The sequence below is a fragment of the Drosophila pseudoobscura genome, chromosome 3 (assembly GCF_009870125.1).
Source record: "Drosophila pseudoobscura strain MV-25-SWS-2005 chromosome 3, UCI_Dpse_MV25, whole genome shotgun sequence".
NCBI classification, from domain to species: domain Eukaryota; kingdom Metazoa; phylum Arthropoda; class Insecta; order Diptera; family Drosophilidae; genus Drosophila; species Drosophila pseudoobscura.
The window spans coordinates 8,854,283-8,877,408 of NC_046680.1; the positions used below are offsets into that span (position 1 = coordinate 8,854,283).

A 23,126-nucleotide genomic window follows, 5' to 3' on the forward strand; every position below is an offset into this window, starting at 1 on the left:
CCAAAACTCGGCAAACTCTTGACTGCCAAACAGCAAAATTGTTTAACATTTATCAGTCAAAAATGTATGCTTATCGGGGTAATATGTATATGTCACTATATCTATGGGTGTGTGTGTGTGCACAAGTATTGGCATGTCAGAAACAGATAGAGAGACAGACGGACGGACAGGCGGAGAGACTCCGGAGAGACGACAAATGCAATGAAATGTTCCCTATCCGCATGCACATAAATCAAATCAAAAATGTTTGCCGCTGACTACGAATAACAATAATACTCAAAAATGCCAGATAAACGGATAAACGTACATGCATGTATTTGTGTGCTGTGCGGCGGCCCAAGGCGAAGGATGTGCACCACACAGATACACACAGGCACGCACACAAATGTATCTGAAAAAAAGTGTAACTGAGGGAATTACCAGAATTTTTGTACAGTGTGTTTTATTTTTTGTATATAATTGTATTTGTGGATTTGTATTTGACACAACAGCAAAACAAAACAAAAACAAAAACAAAAAACACACACAGAACAACAGACAAAACTGCACTTTTTATACAAATTTAAAAACATAAACTTAGGAGACAAGACAAAAAAACACTTGACCAAAAAAATACTCAAAAAGGCTCCTCGACCCCGCCCCGCCCACACAAAGAAACAAAATCAAACCTAAAAAAATACAGAAGAATAAGGCCAAAAGAACGCATTGAAAAATCCGTTAATTAATAAACAATACACATAACATAATTTAAAAAAAAAATGGTAATCAAACTTATTGCAAAAAAAAAGAACATTAAACTTAAGCCCAAACCGAAACAAAAAATTCAATGGAATGGAAAAACGAATATGAATGTTGTGATACGATTATCCCCGAAATCCTCCCCCCCCCCCCACCGCCCCACTAATAGGATATCCCTCCATCAGTCCCCATCCTGGCCCCATATGCAAATACGTTATGGGGATAATTGTGCATAATCAATTATTTTGCCGCATTAACTGGACAAAAAGAAACCCATGAATCGCATGAATCGCATGAATCCCATGTGTTTTTCAATAACACTCGTATAAAAAGAGTTTCTGTCTTTTTTTTTGTTGTGCGACAAGGGTGTAAAGAGAAGGCAGGAAGAGAGCACGTAACGTTGAGGGTAGTTCGAATTGGAAAATAAATAACGAATTACCTATTCGAAAACGATGTGCACTTCAATTAAGCGAATCCCAAGAGCAGCTTCGGGGATTGAAGTGGACTTCTCACCTGCTTGTCGATGGATCTGCACCTTTCGATGGGCATTGCAAGGCCTCGGGCCTGACAGAACTGACAATAAATTAAGAAAAGGAAGGCCTGAACCAAGTTCCCTTTTGTTACATATGATTATAGCCCCAAGTATCGTTTCGCAGGGGAGCTGAATGCTTCAATGAACACATATCTGAGCTTAAGAATGATTACCCATCCCCACCCCCATCCCCCCTCCCCCATTGTCTTTATTGCAATTAAATCTGTTAAAATGCGCTGCAGGGCGATTCTCGAATGTTAATTAATTCCATTTTTGCGTTTTTGTTATTGTAAATTCACATTTGAGATAAATGAATGTGCAGTGAATGATTTGCATGGAATCTGGTTTTCTATTTGTACAGGAAATAAAAAGAAAACAATGTTGTAAGCTGCAGCTGAAATGAAAACATGCAAAACATGAGTAAATAAAATACATACATAAATGTGCTTAAACCTATTGCCTAGTGAAGATTGTTAAAGCTTGAGGCATATTACACAGCGACAGCCACACAGATACAACCTTAAACACCCACACACACACACACATGAACTAATGTAAATTACATAACGAAACAGCATATACCATATAATATTGGCAAAGCATCGCATATACATATATATAACTATATATATAGGTATATATATATACATATGTATCTACCTACGTATTTATGGCAAACAACAAATGTGATTTTTGAATAAAAATTTAAATGAAACTCAACTTTTATCTGTCTCTCAGTTAAGCAGCTAAAGTATTTTCCATTCGACAAGCTCGACAAGGAGCCCCCCACCGTGGGGGAGGCAGGAATGCTCCTGCGACACCTTGAGCCAAAAGTTGAGTGTGTGGTGGCGAGGGGGGGGGGGGGGGGGCGAAAAGTTTGCCAAGGAAGGAATTAGCGAGAAACTTTCGAGCGAGCACAAAATTTCATTGCCGTAAAATGCGTATCCATGTTTCTAGTTTTCTTCGCTAAACGAAAATAGTTTTCTCCCCCCACTGCCAGCCCGCCTTCTGGTGGGTTTCCCCCTTTTCAATACACGATAAACAGAATCATGGGCTCCCTCCTGAGGCCTCCACAATTTCTCATTTGCCTGCCACAACCGTCGGGGCAAGCTGCTGCTGACCAAAGGCTGCATATTGTTACGACGTTCGCCTCTCGGCTCAGAACTTTTTTGCAAGGGCTTCAATAAATTCGTCAACTTGCTACATTTATTGCCAGCCGCAAACAGAATTTAAATGGAAAAACAATTTGCAAAACAATTTACACAAATGTTTCTGGAGTGCATATTGTTGCGTGCAACAACATGTAGCAGCCTCAGACCGAGGATGCTCTGGGCCAGTGAGAGCCTTCCGAGAGTTTGGCTTTTGTTTCATTTTTTTTGTAATGAAAATATTTATGATATTCGGAGCGACTTTATTGCCTACATATTGCCAAAGCATATTGAAAACTTCTTTACTCAATTTTATTCTAGTAAAAGCCAATTTATAGTTATTGCTGCTGCTGTTGTTTCGATTATGAAATGCCTGGGAAAGTTGAGCGTTCTGTGCCAGAGAGGAGGAGGAGGAGGAATGCACATGGTTTCCATGGCTTCAGTGGGTGTTGCATCCTTTCTGTTCCGCCTGCCACTGATATTCGTTACTGTCAAGTGTACACATTTGCTAGATTTTTGTATAGACCGCATAGGACAGGATATCGTATGTCAATTAGCAAGGATTTCAGACTTTCCCTTCCAGCCAGAAAATGTAATCAAAGAAGAGTCCATTCGGGAGGGAAACACTCAAAACACTTGATACATTTATAGTAATTAAATATACATTCATTCAGAGGGTTAATTGAACATTCAATTAATTAGAATATATATTTGATTTATGTACATAACCCACCAATGGGTGGGAGGGGCGCAGCGGAAGCCCAATGGCATTTAAATCTATGGAATCTCCGGTTTATTTACAACGGTTTTAAGCTTTAATTTGTAGGCACCTCCCTCTATAATAGGATTATCTTCAAAATTACGTTTTAATAGGGAATCTGATTTGTGTTTTTGCCTGCAGTGAAAAGTTAGATCTATAAAAATTATGATTTAAGGATAATAGCTTCAATCTGCGCATGCAGAATACCTAAAAGCAGATCAACAGCAGAGTAAGAGCAGATCAACAGCATGTCAACAGCAGTGTAACAGCATGTCAACAGCAGTAACAGCAGAGAAAGAGCAGACAAATAGCAGAGCAACAGCAGTAACAGCAGTGTAACAGCATGTTAACAGCAGTAACAGCAGTAACAGCAGATCAACAGCAGAGTAATTGCAGACAAACAGCAGAGCAACAGCAGTAACAGTAGTGTAACAGCAGAGTAAAAGCATAGCAACAGCATTAAAAGCAGTAACAGCAGATCAACAGCAGAGTAACAGCAGATCAACAGTAGATCAACAGCAGAGTAACAGCTGTAGAGCACAGCAGAGGAACACCAGTAATGGCGTGAAATTAAAACTAATTGTTCTTACACTTACCAGTATACCGCGTTTTAATATTATCAATAACCTATGTTTGTAATATCTTCCATTTATGATTTAAGAAAATCCACCATTCTGTGAATTTCAAGCACAGTTCAAGGCACTAGTTTTGAGTCGCTTTTGCTTGTGTTTTTGGAACAATGGAACAAACCCAGTGGCAGGCGCCTTCTGCTGTAATTACGTAATTAGCAGAAATAACAGCAAGGAGACGAACCAGCATCCTGCAGCAGTTTTGCGTTAGGTACTTAACAAAACAATGCACAAAACTTGTTGCGGTTCTTGGGGGGCTTTGGGTTTAGTTTTTTCGTGTTTTTCTTGTTTTGCTGCTTTAAGCCTAATTTAACGGTTCTGCAGACAAACAGCGCGAATGCCAGCAGCGGCAGCCATTTTGTTTATGCCTGCAGCCACAGCCACACACACACACACACACACACACACACACAAGTCGGGAGCACTTAACGGACTCGAGCATGTAAGAGCGGGAGTAGGGGGTGGTGGAGTGCTTGAACATGGCCCACTTTCTAATTAATGCAAAATATTGTAGCGCGAAATACTACAGCCACCATATGTGCACCATAGCAAGGGTGGTGGGGGGTGGCGGTTGCTTTGTTGGCTGCTGTCCGCCGTGCGTTTCGCTGCACCCCAACGGAGGACTCCCCAAAAAGAGAAAATACAAAAACCTTGACAGTGTCAACGCGGCTTGCAATGTCGGAAGCGAGCGACCACCAGTGGGGTGTAGCCTGTGGAAAAATACACCAAAAAATGCTCGTACATTCTGAATTTTAGAAATTAACCATTTTTTAAAAGTCTTTAAAACTGCGCTTTAGGCACAACTTTCGGCAGAGTTACAAATCAAGGCTGAAGGGTGGAGTGACAGAGTCCCTTAACTGATTCGATCAATGGAGACACGCCTGCATCGATGATACGCCATTCAAGCAATCATTGTCCTCGCATCCTGAACTGTAATTAAATGCTGTCAAGGACCCTCCCTCTGAACGCTGAACGAACCGAAACGAAGCCAAAGTGCACCGAAGCGCCAAACTTCATTAATTTGCAAGCAGAAGGGGAAACAACGGTGGCAGAAATTTTGGCTCTTTCAAAAATGTGTGGATGTGCAGTAGAATGTGGAGCAGCAGATAGCAGTGTCTAGCAGATAAACTTGAAGGCTGTCTCCTGGGAGTAGTCCAGGACTACTATCTATGGCGAGTAGGTCATGCAAATCTCGCAAATTTTGAAAAAAGGAAATTATTCTCGTTGAATTGTAATTGGCGGAACAACATACTTCACTTTAAGCTCCTGTAAAATCTTTAAATATAAATCAATCCTTGTGATTTTTTTTTTTTTAAGATTCATTAATTTATTGATAATGAAAAAAGACAATAATTTCAATTCAAAGATATCCTTTTACTTAAGAGATTTTAATTTGTTTAAAAAAAGAGCATGTATCCAAATTTATTTGATTTAGTAATTTTTTAAAAATATTTGTTCCAAAGGGCCTTAGCTTTTATCATATTCCGAATAAGTATTGGCATACTCTCGACTAAATTTAGTAGGTGCTGGCAAGGTATCATGCGCCACTCCGACCTATAGCGCTCCCAAAGACTCACCCCATCCCTTTGGTGCAGATTCGTACTTTTCTAATGTTTTTTAAACAGAGCCCATCGATTTTCAATGGGATTTAGATCTGGGCTATTGAGCAGGCCACTGGATTAAGTGAAAACTCGAGTTATTGGGACGATTTTTCAGGAATTTAGCCTTGTGCGTCGGGCTAAAAAGTGAGGATTGATTTATATTTAAAGATTTTACAGGCGCTTAAAGTGAAAAGTGATAAACATGTATCCACATGTGCTCGCCACTGTATATTAACCAACAAAGTTGCCATATTGTTGCCCTGGGTATAAAGATATAAGCCAAACAGAAGTGGTTCTTGAGATAGGGTCAAAAATGCGAATTAGATAACATATTCATATAATATTCAGTGCTAGTTTTCCAACTCATTAAATGTAAAAGCATATCTCCGAGAAGGCATTGGACATTTTTTCGTTAAAAAAGTCAAAAATTATACCGTTAGCCGAGATTGTGCCAATTTTGTGGTATTTTTTCGATACTTCAATATGTTACAGTGACTTTGGGAGAGAAAACTTCTATAAACAATCGTCTCTCTTATGGGAAAGACCATGCAAATACAAAAATGTTCAGTAAATTTATAGAATAATATCTGAAAATCGGTTTTAATAGCTGCCAGGGGAGCGATCGGTCAATCAGTGCTGGCGTTCGGCGGTCGCACATCATAGCAGATTGAGGCTCAGTGGTAATGTGCATTTATAATGAGAGTATAGAGGGTACATACATATATTCGAATAGTTTATAATTTAATAACCAACCGCGACGACCAAAGATGTGCGCCGGGCATCAGCCTTTGGCGTGGTTTTTACGGGCCAACAGCAACGTTAATTTGTTTATGGCCAACATGGAGGGACATCACAATGGCCAAAGTAGGACGTGACTGCCATTTGTTATAATTGAACATCGACCTGCCCAGAACCGCCGCTGAACCGGCCAGGACGGCAAACAGAAGTGAACCGAACCGAACCGCCCACATAGGCAAACATAAATTGATTAAGCCAGGCCAGACCAGGCCAGGCCAGACCAGGCCCGGCAGATGGATATGGCAGGAGGGGCGACCATTTAAATGTGCATTTTGTAGGCTCGTAATTAACTGGAAATTATGCACATCGCTCTGGAAACGGCAGCAGGAGCAGAAGCCAATGGCAGATTGGCTTCTGAGGGAGCTACTGGTAATCCGCGTAGGTCAACAAACAAATTATATTTTAAACTAATTAAAATAGATAAATGCGCCCAGTGCTGGCCGGGGGGAGATGCGATGCTGGAACAGCCTCGGAGTCAGAGTCATGACTATATTGATGTTAATTATGAGCCCTCTCCCGCATACAAACACAAATGATCGGCCCCTAAAGTCCGCAGACCGGAACTCCGCCTCGGCGCACAGAGTCGGACCGGTCGAGAATCCACCACCAGAGTGGACCAGAGCTGGAATTACTCCACCATTAATGGAAAATTAGTTGCTGCAGAGTGCCCGGCAGTACGAGAAATGCGACAACTTCATCTGGCAGCCGGGAAGGCGGGGGGGCTGGGAAGCTCTGAGTTATTTTTGTTCGACATTAACAGTACGAATAAAAGTCAAACTCAATGGAAAACAAGTGCGAGGGCGGCACTAGAAGTTCCGTGGGGGGGGAGACTGAAAATTTAATGAAAATGGATGCCAGAAAATCGAGAGCAAGCCATCAAACTAGTACAAAAGCTATTCTGAAGAATGCATCTACTATATTTCCAATCAACCCTCGAATGGATGGGAATAGGGGGATGGATTTTCGGTTTAGGCTCCAGCTCCAGCGAGTGGAGCCGTAACCATGACACGACTCCCCTTCCTGCCACATGCATACCAACCATACCATATTGTTGCTGTTGCGTGGTGGTGTCTCTGTTCTCTCTTGTTTTGATCTATGGATGCATGAATGATTTGGTGCGGTGCGGCAGCTGTAATGACACCAGAAAACCATTGAAATAATTCTAGCAGAAATTTTGGTGAGCACAAAACATTTTCCATGAAATGGTGATGGTGTTTGTTTTTTTTTTTTTGTGTATCGCTCAGTTTACATTCCAGCGTCGAGTGGACAAATAGTTTCGCTGTGAAAAAATATCCCCAACGAAGCATTTATATATGTAATTTTGTATAAAAAATAAAGCGACATAATTAATAAATGCGCTTAAATGCGCCATGAACTATGCAAAAGTGTTGTGCCATACACATTTGTAGAAGTGAAAGCTAAAAAGTGCTCGTTGGAATAATGCGGAACACATTAAGGATTCATTGCCTCCTCCTGCTGCTCCTGGCTGCCGTTGTGGCCCAGCAAACCCACATAAAGCTGGAGCAGGGCGATCTTATTGGCGTGAGTACTCCGAAGCGATGAAGTGTGAAGTGATGCCAACCATCCATCGATTTCAGCTCAAGGTCTTTCCGGATGGGACACGTAGCGCTGTCTATGCCTTTCTGGGAATCCCCTATGCCCAGCCGCCCGTGGCCGAACTGCGTTTTGCGGTAAGTACTGTTTGAATCCAAAAACTGATGCAAATGAAGGTGAAGTATCTAAAAATGTTCTCGTATATTCCATTAAGCCCGCCAAGCCTAGCCTCAACTGGAATCGCACGCTCCAGGCCATGGCCATGCGGCCCATTTGCCCCCAACTCTCGAACACCATCTACGATGAGGGCTCGGATGGAGGGGTCGCCGGCGGTGGCGGCATTCCCAGAGCCGCGCAGACGGATGAGGACTGCCTGTACTTGAACATTTGGACACCGGAGACGGGGCTGCGGTACGGAAAACTGCCCATAGCGGTGATCATCACGGGCGAGGAGTTCGCCTACGATTGGCCTCGGAATCGCATCAATGGCCTGGACCTGGCCGCGGAGGGAATCGTCGTGATTAGTGTGCAGTATCGGAACAACATATACGGCTGGCTGGGATTAGGCGAGGGGCATCGCCAGCTGCCGGGAAACTACGGACTCACCGATGTGAGGCTGGCCCTCAGATGGATTCAAAGGAACGCCGATGCCTTCGGGGGCAATCCGGACCAGATCACCCTACTGGGCCATGGCAGTGGAGGAGCAGCTCTGGTTCTGGCCAGTGCTCTGGAAGAGTCCCATCTGGTGAAACAATTGGTGCTCATGTCGCCCGGCCCCGTTCTGCGCTCCCTGGGCTCTGGGCATGATCAGCGCATCATGGAAACGGGCCGAGTGCTGATCCAGAAACTGGGCTGCCAGTTCGAAGAAGCCCAGCGCCGGCAACTGCTCGGCTGCTTGCGGAGGACGAGCCAGGAGGATTTGCTGAGAGCCTACGAGAGTGTATACAACCATGGCAACGGCAGTTACCAGCTCGGGGTTGTCTTGTGGAGAGGATTGGAGGAGCGACTTCACAATCAGACGCTCCCTCCAGTGCTCCTGGGAATCACCTCGAATGAGGGCGCCTTCCTGCAGGACTACTGGCTGGATGTGGCCCGAGAGGGCCAACTGGCGCTGCAGGAGTACATCAATCACACAGTGATGCCCAATGTCCTGCGCTCTCTGGAGGCGGGCAGCGATGAGAACGGTTCGCAGATGGCAGCCATCAAGTGGCGCTACTTCAACGGAGTGCCCGAGAGGGGGGGAAGTGTCGTCCATCTGTTGAATGGGATGCAGCGACTCCTGTCGGAGTCCCTCTACGAGCTGCCATTCTTCCGTCTCTTGGACATGCTCAATGGTTCCACCAGCTACGCCTATGTCTTCGACATGTCCCATGCGATGGACATGAGGGGCAGAAAGAACCTCTTTGCGGGTGCCTCGCACAGCTCCGACTTGCCCCTGCTCCTGGGGCCGAGTCTGTTCCAGCAGATAGCCCGACGTCGCTTCACTGGCGAGGAGGAGCAGCTCTGCAGGAAGCTGCGGGGAGCCTTTGCCAACTTCGTGAAGAGCGGCAACCCCACGCCAGGCAGAATCTACGATGCCTGGCTGCCCTACAATCGCCAGAATCCCTTCATATACAGCTTGGGCGAGCAACAGGCGAAGCCCATCCAGTCAGGGGGCTTGGACGAAGCCGAAATCGATAAACTGCTGAGAGGGGACACGGCAGCGGGCATCGACCGCAGCCTATCACGGACGAATCGCCACGACACGTACAGAGCCGGCCTCTCGAACTCCTACACGTCCAGCAACCAACAGGATTCCGGGTTTTCCGGTCACTTGCAGCGCGTCTATGGGTTCTGGCAGGTGCTGCTGCCTCTTGAAAAGGACAATGAATTCCGCGGTGGGGCACTGGGGCAGAGGGTGCGTCTCTTGGAGGCCCACGCGGATGCAGCGCGCTATCGGCAGGGCTTCTATGCAATGTTGGGCTTGGTCTGTCTGCTTCTGGCTTGTCTCTGTCTCTGCGTCTATTTGCTGAAACGCAATCCGGATTCGCTGGGAAGACGAAACGCTTCGTCGGCGTCGGACTGCTATTGCTTATGACCCAAGTGGTTTCGCTGGACGACCATCTTTGGCGGTAGAAAGGATGGACAGGCGACCTCGGGCATTGCCAGTGTCGAGTCCTGGCGCAAAGGTGGTCGTGCAGCGAAACGTGAACGAGGCGAGGGCGAGGCTGAACGCGAGCGAAGGGAGCAGCCTCTCAACCAACGTGCCCGACGTCCCAGACAATTACAGCCGTACGACTTCAAGGCTACCCCCGCTGCTGGAGGAGCAGGAGCTGGAGCAGGAAGTGGGACTGTTGAGGAACTCCTGGATCCTGTCCCCAGCAAATTCGAGCCAAATCTGGCTGTTAAGAACTGGCAATATCAGTTGACTTGTGATAAGTTCTAAAAGTAACCAACAAATCTTAGCTGTAGTCTATCCACTTATATTTTCAATGTTTATATTTGTGCGTAATTAATTAAATATAAAACGTTTGAATTTTTGAATTTGAATTTCAATTGTGAATTGATTACAAGCCGCAAATAAGTGTTGTGAAATGGCATTTTATCAGCTGTTTTGCTATCGACAGAAACTCTTCACTAGCGCTACAGCTGTTCGGTATTCGATATATATATCGGTTATTTGACTACACGTGCGCGCTTACAGTTTTCGTATTATTTATATCAATTTTGACTAAAAAGCGTTCAGAAATTCCATTAAAATGGGTTCTAAAAGGCCGCTGGACGTCCACATGTTCCCCTCGGACCTGGAGTTTGCTGTTTTCACCGACCAGGAGATACGAAAGCTGAGCGTCGTAAAGGTGATAACTGGCATCGCCTTCGATGCCTTGGGTCATCCCATGCCTGGTGGTCTGTATGATATACGCATGGGTTCGTACGGACGCTGCATAGATCCATGTGGGACGTGCCTGAAGATGCAGGACTGTCCCGGCCACATGGGCCACATAGAGCTGGGCACTCTCGTCTACAATCCCTTCTTCATTAAGCTGGTTCAGCGCCTGCTCTGCATATTCTGTTTGCATTGCTTCAAGTTGCAAATGAAAGGTGAGGGATAATGAATGATGGAGACCACAGTATTGTATGGATCTAACCACACTTCCTTAAAGATCACGAATGTGAGATTATAATGCTTCAACTGCGACTCATCGATGCTGGATACATTATTGAGGCGCAGGAGCTGGAGATCTTCAAATCGGAAATCGTCTGTCAGAACAGCGAGGAGCTGATCAAGCTGGATAATGGCGACGCCGTTCATCCCCGCATCGCTGCCATGCATGAGCTGCTCTTGAAAAGTGGAACGGAACCCACCCATTCTACGAAGTCCACCTGTTCCTTACGCACGGCCGTCACACATTCTGCCCTGCAGCGGCCCGGCAAGAAATGCAGACACTGCAATAAGTCAATGCGCTATGTGCGGTACATGCATCGGCGATTGGTATTCTACGTGACCATAGCAGACATCAAAGAGCGGTAAGGGCGCAGAAATCGAGTACATCGAGTACTTAGTCGCTAATCAACCAACCAATTTCCTCCTGCAGCCTCGGTGATGGCGCTGAGACCGGTGGCCAGAACAAGGTAATCTTCGCAGATGAGTGCCGTCGCTATCTGAGGCAAATATATGCCAACTATCCCGAACTGCTGAGGCTTTTGATGCCCGTTCTGAGCTTAAGCAACACGGATGCAGCAGATTCCGGGTACTCCCCGGTGGATATGTTCTTCATGGACACCATACCAGTGACGGCGCCTCGCGCCCGTCCCATGAATGTAGTCAACGGAATGGTCAAGGGGAATCCCCAGACGGACATCTACGTCAACATCATCGAGAACAACAACGTCTTGAATGTGGTGCTGAGGCATATGAGGGGCAATCAGGAGAAGCTCACGGAGCATGCATTGGCCGCCTACCAGGATATGAAGGGATCGAATGCCCACGAGAAGCTGTACAATGCTTGGCTGTCCCTGCAGACATCAGTCGATGTGCTGCTCGATGTGAATATGTCGAGGGAAGTGCAGTCTGCCGAGGGCCTGAAGCAGGTTCTGGAGAAGAAGGATGGTCTGATAAGAAAACATATGATGGGAAAGAGAGTCAACTATGCCGCACGCACTGTCATCACGCCAGATCCCAATATAGACGTGGACGAGATCGGCATACCCGACATCTTTGCCCGAAAGCTCTCCTACCCCATCCCCGTAACCGAGTGGAATGTGACGGATCTACGCAAAATGGTAATGAACGGACCGGACGTCCATCCCGGTGCGAACTACATACAGGATAGCAATGGGTTCACCACCTACATACCCGCGGACAATGCAGCCAAGCGAGCCAGCATGGCCAAGCTGCTGCTGTCCAATCCCAAGGACGGCGTTAAGATTGTCCATCGTCACGTGCTCAACGGAGATTGTCTGCTGCTCAATCGTCAGCCCTCGCTGCACAAGCCGTCCATCATGGCCCATAAGGCGCGGATTTTGCGCGGCGAGAAGACCTTCCGCCTTCACTACTCGAATTGCAAGGCATACAACGCCGATTTCGATGGCGACGAGATGAATGCCCACTATCCGCAGAGCGAGGTAGCCCGAGCGGAGGCCTACAATCTGGTGAATGTGGCCAGCAATTACCTGGTGCCAAAGGATGGCACTCCCCTGGGTGGCCTCATTCAGGATCACGTCATCTCGGGCGTGAAGCTGTCCATTCGCGGACGATTCTTTAACCGCGAGGACTACCAGCAACTGGTCTTCCAGGGGCTATCGAACTTGAAGGGAGACGTCAAGCTGCTGCCCCCGGCCCTGATCAAGCCGGCCATGCTCTGGTCTGGTAAGCAGGTCCTGTCCACCGTTATTATAAACCTGATTCCCGACGGCTATGAGCTGATCAATTTAGATTCGTTTGCCAAGATCGGCGGCAAGGTAAGTGGATCAGTTCGAATACCTTTCTATGTTCTAAAATGATTCCTAATCTCCCAAAGAACTGGAACGTAGCACGTCCTCGTCCAGCACTGCATGGCAGCAATCCTCAGGAACATGAGCTGAGCGAGAGCCAGGTGCAAATAAGGAGAGGCGAGCTTCTGGTCGGCGTTCTGGATAAGCAGCAGTACGGCGCGACCACTTTTGGCCTCATCCACTGCATGTACGAGCTGTACGGTGGCGATGTGTCCACCCGCCTGCTCACAGCCTTCACTAAGGTCTTCACATTCTTTCTGCAACTGGAGGGCTTTACTCTGGGTGTCAAGGACATTCTGGTCACTGGCGAGGCAGATCGCAAGAGACGACAGATCATACAGGAGTGTCGTGACGTGGGAAACAGTGCCGTTGCCGCAGCCTTGGAGCTGGACGATGTCCCGCCGCACGATGAGCTGGCCGAGCAAATGGAGGAGGCCTATGTGAAGGATCCCAAATTCCGAGTGCTGCTCGATCGAAAATACAAATCACTGTTAGACGGCTTCACCAACGATATCAACAAGTATGACGGGAATATTCTTCCTCCACGGGAGCTCCATTGACAATTGTAATTTCCTTCCAGAACTTGCTTGCCTGGTGGCCTCATCACCAAGTTCCCCTCAAACAATCTGCAGCTGATGGTGCTGTCTGGTGCCAAGGGATCCATGGTCAACACCATGCAAATCTCCTGCCTTCTCGGGCAGATTGAGTTGGAAGGCAAAAGACCGCCCTTGATGATATCGGGCAAGTCTCTGCCAAGCTTCACTTCCTTTGAGACGTCACCCAAGTCGGGTGGCTTCATCGATGGGCGATTTATGACCGGCATACAGCCGCAGGACTTTTTCTTTCATTGTATGGCAGGTCGTGAGGTAAGATTTGGGTCTTTCCGTGCCCCACATTGTGGATATTAAATCACTCTCCAATTTCAGGGTCTAATTGATACTGCAGTGAAAACATCGCGTTCCGGTTACCTGCAGCGCTGCCTCATCAAGCATCTGGAGGGCTTGAGTGTCCACTATGATCTCACTGTCCGTGATAGCGATAACAGTGTCGTGCAGTTCCTCTACGGCGAGGACGGTCTGGATATTCTCAAATCAAAGTTCTTCAACGAAAAGTTCTGTGCGGGCTTCCTCACACAAAATGCTTCAGCCATCTTGCGGCCCAGCCTGCTACAGATGATGAAGGATGAGGAGGGTCTGGCCAAAGTGCTGCGCCATGAGAAGCACATACGGAGCTGGGAGAAGAAGAAACCAGCCAAGTTGCGGGCCGCTTTCACTCATTTCTCTGAGGAGCTGCGCGAAGAGGTAGAGGTCAAGCGGCCCAATGAGATCAATGCGAAAACAGGTCGGAGTCGCTTTGACGAAGGTCTGCTTAAATTGTGGAAGAAGGCCGATGCCGAGGACAAGGCCTTGTATCGCAAGAAGTACGCTCCTTGTCCCGACCCATCAGTGGCCGTCTACAAGCAAGATCTTTACTACGGCAGCGTCTCGGAGAGGACGCGCAAACTCATCGATGACTATGCGCGCAAACAGCCAAGCCAGAAGGACACGATAGGCGACATAATGCGTATGAAGAGCATAAAAGCATTGGCCGCGCCAGGAGAACCCGTAGGCTTGATTGCCGCCCAATCGATTGGGGAGCCCTCCACACAGATGACGCTGAACACTTTCCATTTTGCCGGTCGTGGTGAGATGAACGTAACTCTGGGTATTCCCCGGCTTCGAGAGATTCTCATGCTGGCTTCTTCGAACATAAAGACGCCCTCCATGGACATACCCATCAGGCCGGGACAGCAAGCTCAAGCCGAAAAGTTGCGCATAGCCCTGAATTGTGTGACTCTGGCCAATCTCTTGGAGTGTAAGAATTCGAATAAGCTTTCAAGAAACATCTTATTTATGTGAAATTTCCCATTCGCAGCCGTCCACATCAGCACCAGTCTGAGCTTGGAGCCGGAACGAGCCTACGAGTATGAGCTGCGCTTCCAGTTCCTGCCCAGAGAGGTCTACAAAGAGGACTATGGTGTGCGACCAAAGCGGATTATTAAGTACATGCACCAGACCTACTTCAAGCAGCTAATTCGGGCCATCCTCAAAGTTTCCAATGCCAAAAAAACATCGAAAATGTGAGTACAAGAGTAGCTCTGGAAGAGTAGCCCTTTGACCGCAAAAACATTCATTTTCTAGAATCGAAATCGATGACAAAAAAGAGGGCGAAAACAATAAGGACGAAGATAACGATCTGGACAACGCAGATTATATGGGTCCGAACAAAGGCGCTGCTGACAACGATGAAGATTCATCGGATGATGGCGTAAACAAAGAACTTATATATAGGCCATTTCAGCGCCCTAATATCGTGATACTTTTCTTTAGGGCGATGACGACACCACAGGACTGAAGTTGAAGCAACGCAAAACAGATGAAAAGGACTACGATGATCCGGATGATGTTGAAGAACTACACGATGCTAATGGTTAGTATACGCAATAAATATTCACCATTAAAGTTCTTACTCTTCTATTACGCCCGCCAACAGACGACGATGAGGAGCAAGAGGAAGACCAAGACGAGGAGGAGAACGGAGGAGACGGCAACGAGAACGCCGATGTAGATGACAAGTCGGTGGAGAAGCTTCTTAGCAACCAAATGGTGAAGGATTACACTTTTGACAAGGAGAATCATCTGTGGTGCAAGGTTAAACTGCAATTGAGTGTTCGCTACCAGAAGCCCGATCTGACCTCCATTATACGTGAGCTGGCAGCCAAGAGTGTAGTCCACCAGGTGCCGCACATTAAGCGAGCCATCATCTACAAGGGCAACGACGATGAGCAACTCCTGAAGACGGATGGCATCAATATGGGTGAAATGTTCCATCACAAAAAGGTATTGGATGTGAATCGGTTGTACTCCAATGATATTCATGCCATAGCGCGCACTTACGGCATTGAGGCAGCGTCTCAAGTCATTGTCAAGGAGGTTAGCAACGTGTTCAAGGTGTACGGCATTACAGTGGATCGTCGGCACCTGTCGCTGATAGCTGATTACATGACCTTTGATGGAACCTTCCAACCTCTGTCGCGCAAGGGCATGGAGCACTCTTCCTCTCCTCTTCAGCAAATGTCTTTCGAGTCGAGTTTGCAATTCTTAAAGAGCGCCGCCGGCTTTGGCAGGTCGGATGACCTCAATTCCCCTTCAAGTCGCTTGATGGTCGGCCTCCCTGTGCGCAATGGTACGGGGGCTTTTGACTTGCTGACGAAAATATGTTAATACAGAAGTTCTTCATACTAGACATTTTTCAAATAAAATATACAACAAAAATTCAAATATTCGCGATAGCACATAAACCGATAATTCTACAATCGAAGAGATTGCCCATCTCTATGAAACAGCTGTTCCTATTTGTTGACAAAAAGTTGATTTAATTAAACTTACGGAAAAATGTTGACTTCTATGGTTAAGGAGCATCATAAGGAGCAGGTGAAGCGAAAACAAGAGCAAGGTCTGTAGTCATTTGATTGTCGAGCTGCGTAAGTGATTATAATGTAATACACGCAGAGGTGCGCAGGAAGGAGGCAATCGAAGCGTCCAACGAACTCACACAGTCCTTGGTGGACCATCTAAACGTGGGTGTGGCCCAGGCATACTTGAACCAGAAGCGCTTGGACGCCGAGGCTAAGCAGCTGCATGTAGGGGCCACGAACTTTGCCAAGCAGACCCATCAATGGTTGCAGCTGATAGACAACTTTAGTGGCGCCTTGAAAGAGCTGGGCGACGTTGAGAACTGGGCGCGCAGCATAGAGAGCGATATGCTAGTAATACAACAGACTCTGGAGGTGGCCTACAAGGCTTCGCGCGCCGCCCAGGCTACAGGAGTCGGCTCGGAGGCCTCCACGTCAGCCGCCGCCGCAGCAGCAGCCATTAATCCCAATCCATAAGTAACATGAAGACTTGCTTGAAATCCTTATTTATTTAATTTGTTTGCATTCAAATACAAATATTTACATCTATATGTATAATATACACTCGCAGTCACTTGCAAGACACAAGCTAATGGTTAGTGAGTTAGTTAGCATGCGGTGCCCTCGACATCGGCCAGCGAGTACTTGTGGGCAAAGTATGGATAACATTATTGGTTGGTTAATCCAACTATCAGACCTTCAGTAGTGGCTAATTATTTACAAAATTATAATCGCATAAAGCCTTAAAATAGGGCAGCGAGTGCTTAAAGGGACGAACGAACAGAATAAAAGCGTTAAAATTGAGAGAACAGTAGCTTATACCTTCACAAAGAGGCAATTCCTTAAAATAAGCGAATATTTTGTAATTGCACACTTAGAATGGTAACGATAAAAGTTAATTCTAATATGGATGATTGTTAGTGTGTTAGTTTTATTATTATTATCAGGCTGTTGCTGCTGCTTAAGCTACATATCACAATGAGTGTGTGGCACCTATAGCCCGCTTTTGGTGCCAGATTTCTATTATGTAATCGTGTTAATTCTCGATTTTTACAAACTACGTTTTTCAACAGCAACAACGAAGTCAACAGATTAAAAGTTTAGATGATGTATGAGTTATAAATTTGTCAATTGCTCCCCAAAGCCATAAGATGCGATTATTTTGCCAGTGTTTTGTTAAAATTCAGTCAAGTGTGCTCGTCTTGTTTGCTAAGGCCCACAAAATAAAAACAATACAGATGGGCCTTGACGATGAGCATGGTTTTGGCAATTGGCGCGTTTTGTACAGGAATTACTCATAACGCGATGAGGTGCGGTCTGGAATGAACAAAAAATGTTTATTTGTCCATCTCTGAGATCCTCTTCAGCTGATATGCACTTACACTTGCGCACCGGCGAACGCGAACGAGAACGTGAAACGCTGCGACTGCGTACATAACGACTGCGACTAGACTCCTTCGGATAATTGCGGTTTGCACGTTCATTGCGGTATTCGCGGTCGCTGCGTTCGTTGCGGTAGTCACGATAGCGACTGCGAGAATCCTTAGTTGTTGAAGAACCGTAGTCGCGATATCGAGAACCACACGGTGAGCCGGAGCGACCATACTGGTTGCTGCAGGAAATGTGTTTAATGTGGAACCCCTAGACTAGTGCAAATAGTACGTACCGAGACGAACGTCCCATGTAGATTCCAGGAGTAGGAGTGTGGGGACGTTGGGTTATTGAAAAGTCAACGCGTATGCGACGGTTGTCAATCTCCATGCCGCAGCAGGAATCCTTAGCGACACGGGCGTCGGCGACATTTTGAAAATAAATAAAGCAGAAACCACGCGAGCGATGGGTCTGTGAAAGCGAGGGATTAGAAAAATAAGAAGAACAATGTGGACAAACATGGAAATGTGTGAAGATGTGGAAACAAGCCTTTAGTGGTTTGCTATGTTTGTATAGCAAGCACTCACAATTGTTACCTATTTTTATCTAGCCAGACATCCAACCGGACAGGACAGCAAACACTTAAAGCTGTTCCGCCATTAGTGGTGGAGTCTGGCAACTTAGGGAGTGTGCACCTTTAACCGAACTTACCTGGGCATCGATAATCATTTGAATGCGCTCAATGGGGCCGTATTTGCTGAAAAGGTCGCGCACCTTCTCCTGGGAAGTATTGGTACTCAAGCCGAAGACGCCAATGCAGCGGTTTGTCTTAGGACGTTCCGAGGATCCTCGAATCTATGAAATACGCACGGTTAAAAAGACCAAAAATAATTCATACGCATCGCATGCAAATACCTGACGGTCCTGTGACTGGCGCCTAGAGCGGTTGCGTGCTCCTGAAGGCGATATGGAGCGGGATTGCGAGTAAGAACGCGAGCGCGAACGGCGACGTGAGCCCGAGCTGCGGTTGCTCCCATAGTATTCCAAATGAGACCTTGATTTTGTGTTAGAATGGAATTTGATCATTAAATCTTCGATGGTTCTGGCTGTTCTTCTTTTTGTTGTGTGTTTTGTAATTGAAATTGATTTTGACACTTGAAAAATGTTTGTGTTTTGTGTGGCTCTGAGTTCTGATTTTGATTCGATGGGAAGGAACTTTGCTTGGGGTCTCAACCAATTTGTTATTTAAGGCTTTGATTCTGTTTCGATGACCGTTCTTCTTTTTACTGATTTTGACACTTGAAACTGTTTGCGAATTGTGTTTTGTGTGGCTCTGAATTCTGCATCGTATCGACGGCAAGAATGGCTGCTCTTCTTTCTTTTGTGTTTTTAATTGAAACTGATTTTCACCCTTGAATAATGGTTGCAAATTGTGTTTTGTGTGGGGCTCTGAGTTCTGATTTTGATTCGATGGGAAGGAACTTTGCTTGGGGTCTCAACCAATTTGTTATTTGTGGCTTTGAATCTGTTTCGATGACCGTTCTTCTTTTTACTGATTTTGGCACTTGAAAACTGGTTGCGAATTGTGTCTTTCTGTGGCTCGGAATTCTGCATCGTATCGACGGCAAGAATGGCTGTTCTTCTTTCTGTTGTGTGTTTCAATTGAAAATGATTTTGACACTTGAAAAATGTTTGTATTTTGTGTGGCTCTGAGCTCTGATTCGATGGAAAGAAAATTTGCTTAGCTTTTCAATAAATTCAAATCAATGGCCTGTTGGAAAATTCAATTAATTAATGCGCACTTTTTCTTACATGTTGATTGGTTTTTTTCTTGCACAATTTTTTGATCAGCAGGAACCACTTTCGTTGAAACGACAAATTAAAATGAAGGATTCCAAATGACAATTCAGAATATAGCCTACTCGATGTCGATACCCGGTTACTCGATATCTACATTTGTTGTAATTACCTGAGGGATGGGCTATTTTCGTGTCTGGACGAGGCAGACGATGAGGAGCCAGACGATGACGACGATCCGGAACGCTTGTGTTTGTAGTTCCTGTAACTGCACTATTAAAGACCCCGGGTCACCTTTTTTCCTTTTTATGGCTTACCTGGCATGGTTGCGATGCGAATGACTTCCATCCTTGGGAGAACGCGAGCGCTTTGGTTTAGAGTTGTTATTGTACGTTATTATGAAAGATGCAGTCTGCAAAGCTGGTAACTCACCATCTTAAAATGTTTATTCTACGATTTATATTTAAGTGCAAAAGCCGTCGAAATTTATTTCACTGCAGCGTGACCACGGATTTATCGTTAAGATATACCGTCCGACCCTCAGAAATATACCAAAATATACCCTCTCATTTTTTAAATATACCGTAAATATACTGACGAGTTTCAGTTCTATTATATGTACATATTCCTCGTTTTTGAATGATTAATGAATTAATTTATTACTTGATTGGCTTGTTTTAAATACTTGACTTTGATGTTTTATGCCTCAATTTTGTTTCCTCAACAACAATATAGCGTCTCTAAGCCCGAACTTAGCCCACTTAATAGAGCTAACATCGATGTCATCGATCTGGGATCTAATTCAGAAAGTTCGCTTGTGTACTCACTCATTGATATCATTGCACATTGAAGAACTCTAGCGGTCTTAAAACGTAAGTAGCTTTACCTATAGCGTTATATTACTTTAGATTGAACCGTGTCGATATCGATATCAAAAGAGGACAGCGCCATACCTTGTTTACGTTATCGAACATTGGGAGTGAGAAATGCCGGAAAAGGAAAACACAAATGAAAAGCTGTTGCTTCAAGTGCAGGAAGACTGGGCTGACGAGGCGGAACAACATCCCAGCTGTCAGCATGGTCCCACAGTGCTTTTCTACCGCCAGTCGCAACGTCCCGACCAGGGGTACTATGCCTGTTCGGCCCACAGGGACTCCAAACTGTGCAATTTCCACATGGCCGCGGATAAATGGGAGCGTAGTAGACTGAAGGACGTATTAGTTGAAAAAAACTACCCAGAAGCGTCCGGCCACGTTCTGAAAGCATCTGATTCCGACCCAACAAAGAGTATACTGGCTCTCGCGCAGGATAAAGTGAATGCTCAGTATTTCTTTGATGAAGCGGCGTTGGACTTCTTGGCGGATCAGTGTCGTTGCCTGGGAATAACGTGAGTGGAATTTAATTGTGGCATTAATATATATAATCCCTATCATCATGACAGCAAGGTGGTCTGCATGGGCGCTCCTCGGCTGCATTTTCGCCTGCGCGCGAATTACAAAAGTTTCCTCCTGGATCTGGATGAGCGCTTCGCCCGTTACCTTGGTGCGGAGGAGTTCTGCCTGTACAACATGTGCAACAATCACTTCTTCTACAAGCGTAAACCTTTCGAAAAGTTCCTGCAATGCTCTGCGTGAGTCGTTTCTTTAAGAACAATGTGTACATAAATCCAAATGATGAATTTCCAGCGAGGACCGTTTGCTGATAGTGACCGATCCTCCGTTTGGGTGCCGAACAGAACTAATTGCCCACACCTTGCGCGCTCTCCGATGGCGCCACAATCGCATCAACCAGCTGCCCGTTACCCCGCTGTCTATATTTTGGATATTTCCCTACTTCTCCATCAACCACATCAGGCAGGAAATGCCAGAGATGGAAATGAGCGACTACCGGATAAACTATTCCAACCACTCGAGGTACACGAATGTTGGCAAGGAGAGTCGGTTCTGCGGTTCGCCCGTCCGTCTGTTCACCAACGTGCCTCTGCAATTACTGAACCTGCCACAGAACGAGGGCTACAAGTACTGCCCAAAATGTTGCCTTCACACGGCCAGTGATAATCTCCACTGCGGGCGATGTCAGAAGTGCACCTCGAAGAATGGCCAGACCTACCGACATTGTAACGAATGTGATATGTGCGTCAAGCCCAGCTATGTCCACTGCCACAGCTGTCGCCGCTGCACCCAACGCGAAGGACACGACTGTTCCTTCTATCAAACCAAGCAACAGTGCTGGCTATGTGGTCAGCGTGGACACATTGAGACGAATTGCGGCGTATGGAAGACGCAACGGAAACGATCTCGGACGGGCTGCCTCCTGTGTGGTCGGCAGGACCATAGGGAGCGACGGTGCCAGCATCGTGGGAGATACTTCAAGGAACATCAATTTTTGGGCCACACATCGATTCAGTGTCTAAGCAACTGACCCACTGAATTGATCTACTTGTTATGTTTAATACAAAATTTATTTGTTCTTAACACTTGTTTATTCTTACAAATTTTGAATTGCAACGGTTATTGTGGATTGGAATTCTTAGTCGTCAAGCTCTCATCATGAGATATCAAGATTTGCAGGACGAAGGGTTAGCAAATTTTGAAAGTATTACGTGCATATTTTTAACGACGCAGAAGGGGATGAAACTTAGATTAAGGTAATAATAATTTCATGTGGAAAACACACCAATGCTTATGTTTTGGCTGCCTCTGCTTCTGTTTCGGTATGAAAGAAATGATTACGTCGACAGTGCTCACGTTTGTTGAGGTGAAAGTATTTTATTGGCTATGAACGTAATGGCTTAAGAACGATTGTATTTCCCCCAAATGTGCAGCATGAAAACGGAAGCAATGTTATCTACACAACACTGCAGCTTTTATGACTGCAAAATTTAATCGAAATGCTATAAGCGACTGATTCCAGAAATATATTTTTATGACCATAACATAAATTATAAATAATGCAATCCCTTATCTAAAATCACAGAGTTTTACTACACAAGACCAAACCTAATGGCTGCGACTCCCGTACCACTGATTTTTCACCATTACAAAGTTATAAAGTCTTTCCTGCTCAATGTTGTATAGATCCGTTATGGTTTTACAGACGCGCTCGTCGTTAAAATGACTCTTTGGTGGCGCCTCAAGTAAATTTCCTTTGGTAAACCACTTTAATTCCGAAAAGTGCTTCTTGACACTGGCGCGCAAGCCAGCTCCACTGAATACCGGCTTTCGGAATAGGTCATACATATTCTTTTTGCCAAATTTCTGGTGAATCTGATCCACAGTCTGGTCTATATCAGACTGCTTGCAATAATAAATGTACCACAGCTTTCGTTCCGGCGCGCGTAAATCAGTTAGGCTCAAAACGCCGAAAAATTCGACCACATATGTATTAAATTTTGGTGGATCATCCTTGGGTATCGTAAGCAACAAATACCTCAAATGTTTATCAAATTCTTCGTTGGCTGGAGAGAGATTAGTCATCAATATTAGCTGACAGACTTGAGGCAAAGAGTTTGTGTTACCTGAATCTGTGTCTTTTATTTTAGCTGCCATGTTTGTCCTTAGGCTTTACTGGTAGAAGTGGTCCTAGCAGAGGATTTGATTCTGCTTAAGTAACAAACTTTTCTCCCTCACTATCAATTTCAATAGGCACGCAATAAAGCTTTGCTTTTGTTTACTGTTTTCAATTTCACAATAAAGCTACTACGAAAAGCTTTCTACTTTGATACTAAATGCAGCCCTGAGTATCGATAAGAATACAACAGCTACTACTAA

General features: G+C 45.7%; 6 protein-coding genes across 9 annotated transcripts; 4 read left to right on the plus strand and 2 right to left on the minus strand.

Moving 5' to 3' along the window:
- Positions 1 to 7,140: 7,140 nt before the first annotated feature.
- LOC4803964 (cocaine esterase) lies at positions 7,141 to 10,178 on the plus strand. 2 transcript variants are annotated; one of them, XM_033378291.1, is made up of 4 exons: positions 7,141 to 7,383; positions 7,451 to 7,748; positions 7,805 to 7,897; positions 7,975 to 10,178. In XM_033378291.1, the coding sequence occupies exons 2-4, from the start codon at positions 7,647 to 7,649 to the stop codon at positions 9,835 to 9,837; spliced, it is 2,058 nt and encodes a 685-aa protein (XP_033234182.1). In that variant the 5' UTR covers positions 7,141 to 7,383; positions 7,451 to 7,646; the 3' UTR covers positions 9,838 to 10,178. The 2 variants fall into 2 exon arrangements, with proteins under 2 accessions (XP_033234182.1, XP_001360602.4); XM_001360565.4 differs by lacking the exon at positions 7,141 to 7,383 and having other exon boundaries at positions 7,423 to 7,748.
- Positions 10,179 to 10,390: 212 nt separating this feature from the next.
- On the plus strand, positions 10,391 to 16,068 carry Polr1A (RNA polymerase I subunit RpI1). Its single transcript, XM_001360566.4, has 10 exons — positions 10,391 to 10,841; positions 10,904 to 11,267; positions 11,336 to 12,701; positions 12,761 to 13,254; positions 13,315 to 13,600; positions 13,661 to 14,588; positions 14,649 to 14,853; positions 14,915 to 15,041; positions 15,104 to 15,203; positions 15,267 to 16,068. The coding sequence occupies exons 1-10, from the start codon at positions 10,499 to 10,501 to the stop codon at positions 15,995 to 15,997; spliced, it is 4,944 nt and encodes a 1,647-aa protein (XP_001360603.2). The 5' UTR covers positions 10,391 to 10,498; the 3' UTR covers positions 15,998 to 16,068.
- Positions 16,069 to 16,075: 7 nt separating this feature from the next.
- Blos1 (biogenesis of lysosome-related organelles complex 1 subunit 1) lies at positions 16,076 to 16,776 on the plus strand. The gene is made up of 2 exons (XM_001360567.4): positions 16,076 to 16,229; positions 16,286 to 16,776. The coding sequence occupies exons 1-2, from the start codon at positions 16,169 to 16,171 to the stop codon at positions 16,663 to 16,665; spliced, it is 441 nt and encodes a 146-aa protein (XP_001360604.3). The 5' UTR covers positions 16,076 to 16,168; the 3' UTR covers positions 16,666 to 16,776.
- Positions 16,777 to 17,099: 323 nt separating this feature from the next.
- On the minus strand, positions 17,100 to 19,906 carry tra2 (transformer 2). 3 transcript variants are annotated; one of them, XM_015184028.2, is made up of 8 exons: positions 19,789 to 19,906; positions 19,674 to 19,723; positions 19,529 to 19,618; positions 18,475 to 18,613; positions 18,271 to 18,414; positions 17,855 to 18,030; positions 17,571 to 17,800; positions 17,100 to 17,505 (listed from the first exon to the last, which is right to left on the minus strand). In XM_015184028.2, the coding sequence occupies exons 1-8, from the start codon at positions 19,789 to 19,791 to the stop codon at positions 17,480 to 17,482; spliced, it is 858 nt and encodes a 285-aa protein (XP_015039514.1). In that variant the 5' UTR covers positions 19,792 to 19,906; the 3' UTR covers positions 17,100 to 17,479. The 3 variants fall into 3 exon arrangements, with proteins under 3 accessions (XP_015039514.1, XP_001360605.3, XP_033234183.1); XM_001360568.4 differs by lacking the exons at positions 19,529 to 19,618; positions 19,674 to 19,723; positions 19,789 to 19,906 and adding an exon at positions 19,372 to 19,511; XM_033378292.1 differs by lacking the exons at positions 19,529 to 19,618; positions 19,674 to 19,723; positions 19,789 to 19,906 and adding an exon at positions 19,372 to 19,464 and having other exon boundaries at positions 18,475 to 19,275.
- An 87-nt stretch (positions 19,907 to 19,993) lies between these two features.
- On the plus strand, positions 19,994 to 21,850 carry LOC26534363 (rRNA N6-adenosine-methyltransferase ZCCHC4). Its single transcript, XM_015184029.2, has 4 exons — positions 19,994 to 20,228; positions 20,295 to 20,743; positions 20,798 to 20,986; positions 21,042 to 21,850. The coding sequence occupies exons 2-4, from the start codon at positions 20,343 to 20,345 to the stop codon at positions 21,775 to 21,777; spliced, it is 1,326 nt and encodes a 441-aa protein (XP_015039515.2). The 5' UTR covers positions 19,994 to 20,228; positions 20,295 to 20,342; the 3' UTR covers positions 21,778 to 21,850.
- Positions 21,851 to 22,104: 254 nt separating this feature from the next.
- On the minus strand, positions 22,105 to 23,076 carry LOC117183162 (uncharacterized). Its single transcript, XM_015184031.2, has 2 exons — positions 22,874 to 23,076; positions 22,105 to 22,813 (listed from the first exon to the last, which is right to left on the minus strand). Exons 1-2 carry the CDS (start codon positions 22,902 to 22,904, stop codon positions 22,356 to 22,358), a joined length of 489 nt encoding a protein of 162 aa, XP_015039517.1. The 5' UTR covers positions 22,905 to 23,076; the 3' UTR covers positions 22,105 to 22,355.
- Between the last annotated feature and the right edge of the window lie 50 nt (positions 23,077 to 23,126).

Coding starts and splice junctions, on each gene's coding strand:
- Blos1 (XM_001360567.4), top strand. CDS start 16,169: ATGTTGACTTCTATGGTTAAGGAGCATCATAAGGAGCAGGTGAAGCGA. Junction 16,230..16,285: donor GAAGCGAAAACAAGAGCAAG/GTCTGTAGTCAT, acceptor TAATACACGCAG/AGGTGCGCAGGAAGGAGGCA.
- LOC117183162 (XM_015184031.2), bottom strand. CDS start 22,904: ATGGCAGCTAAAATAAAAGACACAGATTCAG. Junction 22,814..22,873: donor AATAAAAGACACAGATTCAG/GTAACACAAACT, acceptor ATCTCTCTCCAG/CCAACGAAGAATTTGATAAA.
- Polr1A (XM_001360566.4), top strand. CDS start 10,499: ATGGGTTCTAAAAGGCCGCTGGACGTCCACATGTTCCCCTCGGACCTG. Junction 11,268..11,335: donor ATAGCAGACATCAAAGAGCG/GTAAGGGCGCAG, acceptor TTCCTCCTGCAG/CCTCGGTGATGGCGCTGAGA. Junction 15,204..15,266: donor AGAACTACACGATGCTAATG/GTTAGTATACGC, acceptor GCCCGCCAACAG/ACGACGATGAGGAGCAAGAG.
- tra2 (XM_015184028.2), bottom strand. Junction 19,619..19,673: donor TCGCATCGCAACCATGCCAG/GTAAGCCATAAA, acceptor GTGCAGTTACAG/GAACTACAAACACAAGCGTT. Junction 18,415..18,474: donor GCCAGTCACAGGACCGTCAG/GTATTTGCATGC, acceptor CGTATTTCATAG/ATTCGAGGATCCTCGGAACG.
- LOC4803964 (XM_033378291.1), top strand. CDS start 7,647: ATGCGGAACACATTAAGGATTCATTGCCTCCTCCTGCTGCTCCTGGCT. Junction 7,749..7,804: donor AGCAGGGCGATCTTATTGGC/GTGAGTACTCCG, acceptor CATCGATTTCAG/CTCAAGGTCTTTCCGGATGG. Junction 7,898..7,974: donor TGGCCGAACTGCGTTTTGCG/GTAAGTACTGTT, acceptor TATTCCATTAAG/CCCGCCAAGCCTAGCCTCAA.
- LOC26534363 (XM_015184029.2), top strand. CDS start 20,343: ATGCCGGAAAAGGAAAACACAAATGAAAAGCTGTTGCTTCAAGTGCAG. Junction 20,744..20,797: donor TGTCGTTGCCTGGGAATAAC/GTGAGTGGAATT, acceptor TCATCATGACAG/CAAGGTGGTCTGCATGGGCG. Junction 20,987..21,041: donor AAGTTCCTGCAATGCTCTGC/GTGAGTCGTTTC, acceptor ATGAATTTCCAG/CGAGGACCGTTTGCTGATAG.